The sequence below is a fragment of the Prunus dulcis genome, unplaced genomic scaffold (assembly GCF_902201215.1).
Source record: "Prunus dulcis unplaced genomic scaffold, ALMONDv2, whole genome shotgun sequence".
Lineage (NCBI taxonomy): Eukaryota > Viridiplantae > Streptophyta > Magnoliopsida > Rosales > Rosaceae > Prunus > Prunus dulcis.
In genome coordinates, this window is record NW_023010123.1 from 1 (window position 1) to 14,630 (window position 14,630).

Here is a 14,630-nt window from a genome sequence, read left to right on the forward strand (position 1 = left end):
CTCACTTTTTTTGTTTTTAATAAATGGATGATTTTGAATTTTTCCTGAGTTTGAGTTTTCTTAAGTTTGCTTACTCATTCTTCTTTACATGGATATTAGCAAAAATCATCATTACCATTTTGGACTTCACATTCTTGACTTTATAACAATATATATATATATATGATATGGTCATAGGTGGCTGCTGATCAATGCAAGCAATAACATAATATAATATTATTATACTAATATTTGTGACTAGAACAGTAGAGACCAACTTAGTGCTGGTCTACATCGCGTTTGTGCTCCCTTGAGCAATAATTTCACGGACCACGTGGATGAACCTGCCCAAGCTCCATACCTTTACTTGCTTTTGTTATCGATGTGATTATAATTAGTACAGATATAACAATATAATAAACAATCAGTACAAATAAAAGTAGATGACTTATCTCTCAAATAGTCACCAAGAATCCTCTTCTTTTCCAGTGTCACCAGTACACAGTTGGTTTGTTCGTATATATCTCTAACAGACTACAGTTTCTTTATTAAGAGTTTTTCGTGCTGATAACGTGTTATAAAATGAACTGGAATGTGTGCGAATATTGACTTCACGTAAGGTAGATGAGACGCAGTATTTAACGAGGTTCGACTATGTCTACGTCCTCGGAGAGCAGCACTAGTAACATTTTCATTATATAAAATAATAAGGCTACAACTTCAATATTTACAATATGTGTGGCTCAACTTCAATGTTTATAATAGTGGACCTTAAGTAAAGTAATTAAACCTAATAAAATCCAAATAGGAGACTACAAATTAAGTTATATTTAGAATTCACACTAACACTCACGCTCAAATTGGTGAACACATACCTCCAATCCTCAACTTGACCAATGAGTTGTAACACACCTTATTTTTTAATTGTCTTGGACAGAATATGGACTAATTGGTCTTTAGTCTTCACAAATGGAATATTAATTGTCAAGAAGGCGTCTTAAAAAGACAGTCTTGGTAATGCTTCATCTTGGTAATGCTTCATGTGAGTGACCACCAGCTGTCATCCGCGCCTTAAAAGGCGTTAATCTTGTCTTGTACGGTAAGGTCAAGAAAGACAGTCTGGCACACTCACCAGCCCCAGATTAGATATTTCTTAAAAATTGACTTGGAGTTTGCCTCGAAGACTTACTCAGCATATAGACTGGGCAGAAGAAAGGGAACACCACAACACAAACAATTATCCCCAAATCAGTTCTTGTTCATAAACACTGCTGTCAACCATTTTCTGAAGCTCAAAATAATGGCTGATGCGCTCATTTCCGTGCTGCTAGAACGGTTGGCCTCGACAACCTATGAATACATAGAAGGAGGGGTGAAAATTGTTTTGAACGTTGAGGAAGATGTTGAGAAATTCAGTCGGACTCTCCGAGTTATTCAAGCTGTGCTTGAGGATGCAGAGCAACGCCAAGTGACGGATCCAGCTGTCAAAATCTGGTTGGATGAGCTGAAAGATATATCCTACCAGATGGTGGATGTGCTGGATGAGTGGAACACAAACATTCTCAAACAACAAGTTGAGAAGCAAGAAAGAGAAGGTGATCCAAATGCTCTTGTTACAAAGAAGAAGGTACGTTTCTCTAGTTTCTCCCGTTACTTTTGTCTTGGCAAAGTCAGTAGGGTGATTCTTCGCCATGACATTGCTCTGAAAATAAAAGATCTGAATGATAAGTTAACTGAGATTTATGAGGAAAGAAAAAAGTACCAGTTTCTAAGCAAAGAATTAGGCATTCAACAACCTCAACAACCTCAACGACCTCAAACTGCATCTTTTGTCGATATATCTGAGATATTTGGTCGAGAAAATGAAAAAAAGGTTTTGATAACAAACTTGTTGAGTGATAGTAGTGCGGAAGGGAAGGGGCTCCTTATCATCCCTATTGTCGGGATGGGAGGCATGGGAAAAACAACTTTAACCCAACTAGCCTATAATGATGACCGAGTCAAAACCCATTTTGATTTGAGGAAATGGGTTTGTGTTTCAGACCCTTTTGATGAGATTAAGATTGCCAAAGCCATTATTGGTCAAAACGCCCCAAATTCAAATGAGTTGGATGAGGTCTTGCAATGTATGTCTACATCCATCCAGGGCAAAAGGTTTCTCCTTGTCCTGGATGATGTATGGACCGATGATCCTAAAAAGTGGGAACAATTAAAGGTACCATTAATCCAAAATGGTGCTAAAGGCAACAGAATATTGGTGACCACAAGAAAACATGAGGTTGCTAAAATGATGAGAGCAACAAGAAACATGATCAATCTGGGAGAGTTGAATGATGAATGTTGTTTGTCAATCTTCAACCACATGGCCTTTTCGGATAGGGATGTACATGAGTTTGGAGATGTTAGTAAGGAAATTGTAAAGAAGTGTAAAGGTTTGCCTCTTGCTGCAAAGACTTTGGGTAGTCTCATGCAGAATAAGACAAAAATGGGAGAATGGAAAGAAGTTTTGAATAGTAAGATATGGGATCTAGAGAAGGTCGAGCAAGAAGTTTTCCAACCCCTATTCCTAAGTTATAATGATTTGGCCCCAACAATTAAATGTTGCCTTTTATATTGTGCTACTTTTCCAAAAGATTACAAGTTTAAACGAGATGATTTGATTAAACTTTGGATGGCACAAGACTATGTTATTTCGAAAGGGAATAAAGAAAAGGGAACAACAGGTGATGCAGTTTTTGACAACTTAATGGCACGGTCATTTTTCCAAGATTTTGAGAAAGATCTTGACACCGTTACCATTAGACGTTGCAAAATGCATGATATTGTGCATGACTTTGTACAATTTCTCACCAAGAATGAGTGTTTGATTATCGATCATGGTGAGGAAACTACTAGCGAATCAAAGGTATTTGGTGATAAAGTTCGTCATTTGACCTTGAGATATGTTCCTGAAGGTCCACTTCCACTTTTTATCTCATCTTACGATTGCAAAAATCTCCGCACGCTCGCAACTTTTAATTCAAGAATTACTACCATAGACCCAAATTTAATTTTACAATTGAAATGTCTTAGGACATTAAATTTGAGTCTTAATCCCATCAAAGAACTCCCGAAGGAGATTGGTGAATTGATACATTTGAGGCATATTGATTTGTCTTTCAATCATATACTGAAGAAATTACCAGACACTATTTGTGGTTTGTACAATTTGTCAACCTTGCGCCTTGTGTGCTGCTCTAACCTTACAAAACTGCCTGAAAACATGGGAAACTTGATTAACTTAAAGCATCTTTATGTTGACGGTTGTGGTCTTCTGAAGTCGTTCCCCAAAGTGATAGGGAGATTAACAAGTTTGCAAACACTAGATGTGTGTTCATGTGGTGGCGACAAAGATGAAGAATTCCAAATTGGGGATCTGAGAAACTTGAACCTTGAGGGAAGTCTGAAAATACAACTTCGGGGTGATGCGACAGATAAGAGCGAGGTTGAGAAAGCACAATTGTTGGACAAAAAGCTATTTAATCTCACTGTTGATTTTGCAGGGCAGACGAACGATAGTAGTAGTAGTACAGTAGAAATACTGAATGCCTTACGACCGCACCCAGATTTGGAATCTTTAGGGATTTGGTATCATAATGGCACCACGTGGCCCAATTGGATTCAGTCTTTACACAATTTGAGATTCCTTACTGTTGTTGGGGGGACACTCTGTGAACTTTGGCCTCTTGGGAAATTGGAATGCCTTGAAAGACTCGACCTATACGGTATGGAAGGAGTGAAAAAGGTCGGTGTTGAATTTTTGGGATTAGAATTAGGGGTGGGCATTTGAACCGCAAAACCGCAAAACCGAACCAAATCAATCCGGAAAAAACCGAAAAAAACCGTGTTGACCAAAAAAGTCAAAAACCGAGAAAAATCCAAACCGAACCGGTTCAGACCGGTTTCGGTTTCGGTTTTCCATCCTAAGGAACCGGTCCAATAGAATTAATTTATATATTTTTTAAATATTATATATGTTTTTTTAATGTGTTTATGTTTTTTTATGTAGATATTATGAGTTCATCCACACCTAGCACCATAGCTCCAACTACTTTTCAATGTTAGGAGGAATTTAATTTGGGTTGTAATGTATATTTGGTTGAATTTGGGTTGTATTTGGCTAGTAATTTATTTTGGAACTTATTTTGTTGAAGTTTGATTTAATTTGGGTTGTAATTTATATGTTGAAGTTGGATTGAATTTGGATTGTATTTTTGTTGAAGTTGGATTCATTTTGATGATGTTGAAGTTGGATTGAATTTTTGTTGAAATTGGATTTATTTGAATTTGGATTGTATTTTTGTTGAAGTTGGATTCATTTTGATGATGTTGAAGTTGGATTGAATTTGGATTGAATTTTTGTTTAAGTTGGATTCATTTGAATTTGGATTGTATTTTTGTTGAAGTTGGATTCATTTTGATGTTTTGAAAGCTTGATGGAACCTCAAATTTGGGGTATGTTAGTATATAAATACATTTTGGGCAGATTTGTTAAAATTTAAATTATAAAAAAAAAAAAAAAAAAAACGGGAACCGCAGGAACAGAACCGGAACCGGATAGGTCCGGTTTGGTTCGGATTTCTGTATGGATGTTGAGCAGAACCGGTCCAAACCGAACCGGTCTGCACTATCGGATCAAGTTCCATTTTTTCCCCGAAACCGGTCCAAACCGAACCGTGCCCAGCCCTAATTAGAATATCAAACCTCATTCAGAATCAGATCACCCCAAATATTATTCCCAAAATTGAAACAACTCTGCTTTTACGACATGTCGAATTGGGAAGAGTGGGAAGGCGTGGAAGACTGGACCAAAGAAGATTCTGAAATTACAATCATGCCATCCCTTTCTGAGTTAAGAATTCTCGACTGCAAATTGCTAAAAGCACTGCCAGACTTCATCTTCAAAACACCACTGCGGACTCTTGACATCAGCACATGTCGGAGACTTGCAGAGCATTACGAAGAAGGCAATGGAGAGTGGGCCAAGATTTCTGCTAAGATCCCAAACATCCGCATTTCCTCCTGGTAATTGAGCTCTAGCAATCTCTTATTTACCTACTTATGTATGAATTCCAACAATGATCATATTTGTTTCCTTGAAAATCTCCTTGAATTCCAACAGTGATCACTTGCTTGTGAAACAACTGGCTCGTATAATAATTGAGATGGCGACTCGCTAAAACTGTAAGTAATTGTTCGCATTTATGATATCATGATTTTTCTATGAAGAGGATTTTTCAAATGAGTATGAAAGGTGCTTTGATCTGCCTAATTTAGTGAATCTCCCTAAATTAATTTACACGAGGTTTGTTGTTTTGTTTAATCTGCATGCTTTAGCTGTTTCTCAAAAAATTTAATTCCCGAATTGAGAAATGATTGCTAGAAGCAAATTAATTGATCAACTATGTATGTGTCATCATTTCAGGGACCCTATTGAAGCAATTAGAGTGATGTAAATCATCAACTGTCAGCCTACGGAAGTTCCAATAACTGAAATTTTGATTATTTTCATCACTGCCTTGACAGAGACATGGTGAATTTGGAAGGTCTACTGAGCTTGATGATTGCCCTGATTTTTTTGTTTTGTAAGCATCTTGTATTTAACTAATCTACTGGTGTATTGATCATTTGCAAAACTNTCGTTTGTGTCATTAATTCGTAAAATGTACTCTTGAGGAACTCGTGAATTTGGCTTTCTCTTATTTTATTGTGTATCAGTTCCCAGTTTTTCTGTTCCTCTAGAAGATGTGTTTTGTTTGCCTCGAGTTAACTTTGATTTGGTGTGTGTTCTTAAGCTTGAAAAGTCGTCAATATCGTTAACCTTGCCTTCAATAACTAATTCATAGAAGAAGAGGTAACTTGTTTTGAACGTGAAGAAAGAAGTTGAACAATTCGTTGGCAATCTCAAAGATATTCAAGCGGATGCAGAGCAAATGCAATGTCTTCCCTTAATGTAACTTTGCTCTAAATATACTTCACGAGGCCCATTGGTCTCTTGGATATGGAACTTATTAGTGCAACAAGCCTTTGGTCCAATATCCATTTGTTTCTTTCCTGCAGCATTGGTCTCATTTTTTGTGCTTGGCTATGGTCTTGGAAATTGCCCAATAAATTATTGGCTTCTTTGAGTTCCTAATGATTCAGGATTTCCATCTCCTCATTCTCTGGCGTGAGTGAAGGGGCTATAGTAATAATAGTAATACTAGTAAGCTAGTATTAATTTTTTATGCATTTGTTTATGTCTTTCATGTTCGGGTTTTGGATAGTATTGGTTATTTTCAGTGCTATCTTTTATAAACTCTTATGGTGCTTATTATCTTTAAGAATATTGCTACTCATACCACATTTGTATATTACATCTTTATACCATCTTATGTGACAGTTGAGGTATACAGTCACATCAATTAAAATTATTTAATATTTTCTTTTCTTTTATGATTTATTCTAGTATATGTTTTTCTAATTGTCTTAATTAAAATACACTTCATTGATTTAATTGATGTGACATATAATATGGGTATGCCACAGCATGTGGTATAGAAATGTGGGATAAAAATATGGTAATTGTAGCATTATTCTATTTTGAATAAAGCATCTATTACCCCCCAAAAAAAAACCTCCTTTTAGTGGTATATTTGGATCTTTTTAAGGTTAGAAAATGGCTTCTTTAAAGAAAAAAAAAAAAAACATAAACTCACTAATTAAAATGGGGTCATTTTCTTTTACAGAAGTTTATAATCTCCACAATTTCTATGTTTTGTAACCTATACACTTATTATGGTAATTAGCAGTATGGGTGCTTTATGAAGCACAAAAGATATTTTTAAGAACAATTTCTATTGTCTTTCTCTACTTCTCACTTTTCTATACAATTTGTCTCACATAACTAAAATAACTTGGCTACAAAAACAACGCTATTAAGTATTTCCAAAAACTAGAAAAAACTTGATCGTTGGAAAGACATTTAATCGATTCTTGTAGACCTTAATGACCAACTATGTTGCACCGATACTCTTAACTAGAGGGATGTGCCCGTATCTGATACTCCGATACTCATATCCGATATGTCGATACTCCTATTGTCTTCTGATAATGTTAATTTTAAAAACTCAATTTGTAAAGACTCAGCCTCTTCTTCTTGATAGAAGCTAGGTCTTCATTTTATTTGGGAGAGAATAACTATAAAAGAAGAAGAAATAGGAAGAAGGAATTAGAAGCAATCATATTTACCTGCGATGACAATGATGAATGAAGTTAGAAATTTGAGAAGTGGCTTCTCAATGTTTTAATTTGTTTTTCTGTTGCTTTTATATATCTTTTTTTTTATGATTTGAACAATCCTATGAAGACTTGTATTTTGTGTTTTGTTTATGGAGACTTGTATTTTGTGTTTAGTTTTATGTTTTGCACTTCTGATGGATGATTATGACATAATGGATGTAATATTGATATTTTCTATTTATATTATTTTTAAATACATATTATTTTAATTGCCGTATCGATGCTGTACCCATATCCTAGTTTTTTGAAATTTTGCCTTATCAGTGAATCTTATCGTATCATATCAACATACCCGTGCAACATAGATGACCAACGGTTCAAGAAAAAGGGAATTAAATGCCTTCTGAATATTCGATAATAATTTTTTTAATGAAAAAAGTACAAAGCAATTATGGTTATGAATATTGGTAAATCTTTTCCAGTGACTAAATGCAACAACAACATGAATCTTCTCCACAAAATTACTATAATCCCCGACTCAGCAACCAAAAGAACACCTACTCGAACCTGTAATACAAATTCGCTTGCATCAGCAAAAATGACAGATCCGTAAAAGCTAAAAAGAACTAAAACCTCCTACACATAAATGCATAAACACACACACACACATACACGCACATCAAATTGCTATACAGTTCATGGAAATTGTAAAGAGAAATTAGAGAATTCAGAGAGCAATAGGAATGCTATTATGACGTTTTCATTGAATTTTTTTGTTACAAGTGAGGGGGAAGCCTTATTTGTAGGCAGAACAATGTGATTGCTTAATCATTCTTCTTTAGCTTCACATAGGTGTTCGCAAGCATCATCATTACCATTTTGAGCTCCACATTCTTGACTTTACAATAATATATATGATATGGTCATAGGTGGCTGCTGATCAATGCAAGTAATAATATAATATAATATTATTATACTAATATTTGTGACTAGAAAAGTAGAGACAAACTTAGTGCTGGTCTGCATCACGTTTGTGCTCCCTTGAGCGATAATTTCATGGACCAAGTGGATGAACCTGCACAAGCTCCATACCTTTACTTGCTTTTATTATCGATATGATTATAATTAGTACATATATAACAATATAATAAACAATCAGGACAAATAAAAGTAGATGACTTATCTCTCAAATAGCCACCAAGAATCCTCTTTTTTTCCAATGTCACTAGTACATAGTTGGTTTGCTCGTATATCTCTCTAGCAGACTACAGCTCCTTCATTGAGAGCTTCTCGTGCTGATAACGTGTTATAAAATGAACTGGAATGTGTACGAATATTGAGCTGCACGTAAAGTAGATGAGACGCAGTATTTAACGAGGTTCGGCTATGCCTATGTCCTCGGAGAGTAGCAGCAGTATGGTTTTGAATATTGGTAAATCTTCTCCACTGACTAAACGCAACAACACGAATCTTCTCCACAAAATTACTATAATCCTCGACTTAGCAACCAAAAGCACACCTACTCGAACCTGTAATACAAATTCGTTGCGCATAAGCAAAAATGACAGATCCGTAAAAGTTAAAAAGAAATAAAACCTCCTAAACATAAATAAATAAACACACACACACACACACACATCAAACTGCTATACAGTTCATGGAAACATGGAAATTATTAGACAAAAACAAATTAAGAAGCAAGGCCACCGCTCCACATCCTCGATAGCCGGAAGAGAGCCATAGCATCACCGGTTAAACCCAAACGCAATGCAGCCCGACATTTTTCCCATATTGTGGCTCCAAACCATGTTGAAGGATGACAAATGGAGCCAAATTCTCATGTACGTAGGTTGAAAGATGACAACTATTATGACGACTACATCGTTTCACAACGGTTGATTTCACACCACACAAAAATAATAATAACAAGAAGTATCGAGGGGAATAGGGAGGTAAGGAGATGAGAGGATAGGGGAGGGGAGGGGAGGATAGGAGAGTAGAGGGGAAGAACTAGTGGAGAGGGGAGGGAGGGAGGCCACTGACCCCAAGGGGTTCCTTAGGATTTTCTCTCTTTCCTTAGGGCTGAACCATTTGTACATAGTTAAGGTCTATAAATTGGGGTTAAATATCTTTTGAATTTGACTTTGGATTCAACTGATGTCTATTTACACATTAATTGAATCCCTCTTTGTAAACATTGGTACTAATTAAGAGATTCAAGTAAGGTTCAAGCACTACTTGAAGGGAATTAATAAGGTTTAACTATGTAGTTCTTTTGAACCTTTGGGGTCTGTTTAGGGATCAAAATTGAATTGGATTATGAAGTAGGATTGAATTGCATTGGATTGGAGTGGATAACACCAATCAAATCCTATGTTTGGTGTCAAACTGGATTAACTAACATGCCATTATAAGTTTGAACTTTTCTACATGAAAAATAACAATTTTGTAATAAAATAAATAAAAACAGTAATTTTCCAATACCTAGAGATAAAAAGTCAAATTCTCATAAAATAAAAATCATAAAATTATAAATCCAAAAAATAAACTATAAATAACCATAATCTATATAAATTTATAAATAATCATAATCAATATAAATTTAAACAAATTTAATCATCTCTGCTCCGTTAATTGCTTAAATGGATATTAGAATTTTAATAGCAGTTGTAAATTTATAAAAGACAAAATTGGGCCTTCAAAGAATATACCCAATTGCAATCCCAGGCACACACAGATTTCTAACATTACAAAAACCCAGGAAATGTAAAAGAGAAAATGAAAAAAAAAATCCAATATTGTATGTCAAATATTTATAGAAAAAATGAAAATTTTCCGGTGAATTCAAGCTTTATCCTAACCTATAAACTACTCAAATATTGTCAAAGAATTTAATAATCAAAACTCACATACAATCTAACAAAAACACAAGATGTTGAAAATCTCAGTGATGAAATGATCACTTATGATGAAGAAGTTCATAGGAGAAATATGATCAGTGGTGAAATGGTTTGGGCAAGAGATGGGTGGGTTTTGCTGGAAATTGCTCAAGTTTGTCGGAGATGGCTGAGTTATCGTCGAGGTGATGGAGGCTCAATGTTGGGGATGAACATTGGAGGAGACGACTGCAACCTAATCTGTCGGGGTTGGGTTGCACCTCGATTGTAATAGCATATCCGAGTTTATCCCTTAGTTTTTGTTAGGGGTGAGCACGATCTGGTTCTCACTCGAAACCGGAACTAGCACTATTTATTTGGTCTGGTTTGGTTTGATTTTGATTATAAAAAAAAATATTCATTCCAGTGCGGTCTGATTTGCCCATAAGTTGGTTTTGGACAGAAATTTTGTTTTTTGGATATACTAGTGATTTGCCCCCAGAACTTGTACTTTGGTTTCAATTGACCCCCTGTCCTTTTTAAAAAAAAATAGAAAATTAAGAATATGAACTTCTTTTTTTAGCCAATTTCCCCCTGCCATCCAAATCTGCAACATTTCATCCAATTTGCCTTAAATATGAGGGCAAAATGGTCATTTTATATGTTAAAATAATTAAATACACAAATACAATAATATGAAATCTAATTCTACTCAAAAGACAATTTTGCCCTCGCATATTTTAATAGGGGAAAAATTGACTTTTTGATCGAGAAATAATTTAGCAATTCCGCTTGCTCTGTTGCGAAGAGCACGGCGAAACGAGTCTGTAGACACAGAGTAGACGCAAATCGGAGTTGTAACAAAGAAAATACGATCAAAATACCGCGAAGGAAAAAATGGTAATTTGGACAAAAAGTCAGATTTTATCCCTTTTCTCCCTTCTCTCTCCTCATTTCTCTCTCCTCTCTCTCTTCTCCCGATCGCGCCAGCCTCCCGACCTCCGCTCGCTCTCGACGTCGCCCCGGCCACCACAGGCCGTGCCGATCTCTGCCGTTGGTACCAAAAGAACCGCCACTCACCCGCCTTCCTTCCCCGAGCCGTCGCCACCCTTGCCGCGGCCGGAGCTCGCCGGAATCTGCCATTTTCTGTCGATTTTCAGTTCGAACTTCCAGCTCTTCGTTCTCCCTCAATTCTCCCCAAATCGATCGAGTAAGGTATGGTTTCTTAGCTATTTGTCGTGCTCTAACTAATGGTTGGCTGGGTTTTGATGGATTTCACCCCTAGATTACTCGATTTTCAACTTGAAAATCGGCCGAACTTCGGCCGCCATGATCGGCCATTTCCGGCCACTTTTTGGGGTATGTTCAAGAACAAAAGTGACTCCAAATGGGGTGTTTTGCCTAGGATAGGAGTTTGGAGTCTTGGTTCCGAGATTTTCCGACAACCTGGTATCGCTTTGGACACACAAATCTGCCCACGCATGTGGCAGCGCGTGGGTGAGGGTGGTGAAGTAACTATGTGTAGTTTTGCGATCCTCGTGCTATCACGAGCGCGTAGGATTTCGCTAATCTCGATTTGGAGTCCGTTTGAGCCTCGAACGGATTTTCCATATTGCGCGATCCTTGGGTGCAGTGTCGTCGAATCGTTGGATCGCACTCAATTTTGGATATGTCGTACTACATGGTTTCAGAATCGTGTAGGATTCGATGGATTGCGAATCGGAGTCTCGGATACTCCGAAATCACGAACCTTGGGGCTAGGGTTTGGATTTTAAGCGATAATGCGATTTTTGCTAATCCGACCGTCCGTTTCGGACCAAACTCGCAGGATGTGGTTCTTTCTCTGTGAGGAACCTTCAGAGAAGCCCAAATTGGCCATCGGAGATCGTGGACCCCACGGGTCCCGGATCGGCCGGTCTGGTGGTTTATCGCTTCGTATAGTTTCATGTCTTTTAAGGCAGTTCTAACTGTCTGAACAGCTAAAGTGGGCATATGAGTAACTTAAAATGAGTGCACGCACTTCTAAAAGCCGGGGGCAGGGTGTTTAATTTAATTCTTTTTATTGAGCAGTTTATTAATTTATTATTTATGGTTAATCAGGCACCAGAGGTCCGATCGACCTACAGGAGGGACCTACAAAGGGTCCAGCTAGCTCGGACCATCAGTGAGTGGACTTTTCTTTCCTAAAAGATTTTATAATTATATTTTATATTTGATCTTGAATAAGTGTTATAGCATGAATTACACTGTGAAATATCTTTATTTTTATAAAACTTAGCTGAGCAACAGATTTGAGATTTTTGATACAGAAATAGTAAGTTAGCTCAGATTTACCAGAATATGGAGGATTTTCAGATTTTATCAAAAATAGTTATTCTAAAACCACCATGTACCCGCTGGTTTTTGATGATTACCCATAGTTGGACCGATGTCTACGGACATCCAGTCTGATTTCAGTTACGTCAGTGCAATTGACTTTGCCTCATGAGTTTCGGGGGCGCTCGGACCGTGAGTGCCAGGATTTGCGGCTCGGCAGACTTGGTATCCCGAGACCTGCCAAGATTTGCAGCTCTGCTGACTCTGTGTCCCCGAAATCTGCCAGGATTGCGGATCAGGCTGACTGCGGTCCCCTGTATCTTGCCAGAGCGGTTCGAGTCCACTTGGTGTCATCGAGACCTGCCGGCGGATCAGGCTGACCATAGTCCCCTGTATCCTGCCAGTTTGCGGCTCGGATAGACTGCATGTCGTCCGAGACCTGCCAGGGGATTTGACGGATGTTACTGGGTACAATTAGGTGGTAGTTTTTAAAGGATTGTGAGCACTTTTATGCAGTTATTGTTTTCAATCATTTTATATCAGTTTCCTCGATATTCATGCATTTATGTCTTTATATATTTGTTCAGTTATACGAGTATATTCATCAGTACGTTTATACATGTTTATTTGAATACCTTGTATTGAAATATCGACAAACTATCGATTTATATCCTTACCTATTTTAAACGGGGGTTATTATGTTTTAAATTGTTTTTAAGAACATTATCTTTGTCCACTCACACCTTTAAACCTGTTTTTCGCCCCTAGGCCGTAGAAGTACGAAAGAATCCACCTCGGGCCATCCTCCCAGCTTCCGTACCACCACAAAGTGTAGAACTTCATTGTAAATTTCTTAAAGTTCTGTAAATTTATAGAAAGTGCTCTGATATCTAGTTAAAACTGAGAAACCGAGTTGGAAAGTGTTTATTTGAGATATTCTGGCAGTTGGTGTGAATTTTTATGCTTGTTTGACAGGTGGAAGATTTTAGGTTTGGACAAAATACAGGGGAGACTCTGCCGAATTTTCGGCAGAAGTCTAAGGGAAATTTCAAAAAGAATTTGAAACGAAAAGGGCAAAAAGGTCATTTGTGCCCGACATTTGCCAGGTGTCGGACACGCACAGGACTTGGCTCGAATTCCAAAGCGGAATTTGGATCGGGTCCTGTCCCACCCCAAATGCTATCCGATGGCATGGATTTAAATTCTATTAGATTTTATTTGATTTTGTAAGATCTCACATCAACCAACGGAGAGAGGGTGATGTGCCTTACATGTGCACACCAGCATCCATCTAGCACGAGGGCTTTTGGGAGCTCACTGGCTTCGGAGTCGTAGGAACTCCGAAGTTAAGCGAGTTGGGGGCTAGAGTAATCCCAGGATGGGTGACCCACTGGGAAGTTGCTCGTGAGCTCCCAGAAACAAAACCATGCGGGCAGAGAAGGGGGCCCAAAGCGGACAATATCGTGCTACGGTGGAGTTGATCCCGGAATGTGACAATTTGGTATTAGAGCCACTCTGCCGTGTGGCGCGAGTGTGCTGACGGGGACTTCGGGCCCTTGAGGGGGGTGGATTGTAAGATCCCACATCAACCAACGGAGAGGGGGTGATGTGCCTTATATGTGCACACCCCCATCCATCTAGCACGAGGCCTTTTGGGAGCTCACTGACTTTGGAGTCGTAGGAACTCCGAAATTAAGGGAGTTGGGGGCTAGCGCAATCTCAGGATGGGTGACCCACTGAGAAGTTGCTCGTGAGTTCCTAGAATCAAAACCGTGCGGGCAGAGAAGGGGGCCCAAAGCGGACAATATCGTGCTACGGCGGAGTCGATCCCGGGATGTGACAATTTGGTAGCCGTAGCACGATATTGTCCGTTTTGGGCCCCCTCTCTGCCCGCAAGAACTCCTAGTCTTATAAATACTCCCACGCAGAGAATTAACATTTAGAAAATCCCAAACACTATAACTGCAAATTTGTAGAAAAGAGATCATGCAATCCTATTATTACATAGTTAGTACATCAATGTCCAAAACCAAATTACTATAATTGCAAACTTATGGACAAAAAATTCCAAGTCACTATAACATAAAAGTTATAGAAAAAGATAAAATTCCCATAATCGTATTGTTACGTAATATTCCATGTCCAAAATCAAGTCAGTATTTGATCAGATGAGAGCTGGGATACATAATCCTAAAACAT

General features: G+C 37.8%; 1 protein-coding gene and 1 long non-coding RNA gene across 2 annotated transcripts; both read left to right on the forward strand.

Moving 5' to 3' along the window:
- Positions 1-1,279: 1,279 nt before the first annotated feature.
- On the forward strand, positions 1,280-3,808 carry LOC117612953 (putative disease resistance protein RGA3). The gene has a single exon (XM_034341583.1). It carries the CDS (start codon positions 1,280-1,282, stop codon positions 3,806-3,808), a length of 2,529 nt encoding a protein of 842 aa, XP_034197474.1.
- Positions 3,809-4,756: 948 nt separating this feature from the next.
- On the forward strand, positions 4,757-5,550 carry LOC117612956. Its single transcript, XR_004583636.1, has 3 exons — positions 4,757-5,043; positions 5,141-5,202; positions 5,444-5,550. It is a non-coding gene; the product is annotated as an uncharacterized LOC117612956 (long non-coding RNA).
- Positions 5,551-14,630: the final 9,080 nt, after the last annotated feature.

Excerpts from the sequence above, each read along its gene's own strand:
- LOC117612953 (XM_034341583.1), top strand. The coding sequence starts at position 1,280 with ATGGCTGATGCGCTCATTTCCGTGCTGCTAGAACGGTTGGCCTCGACA.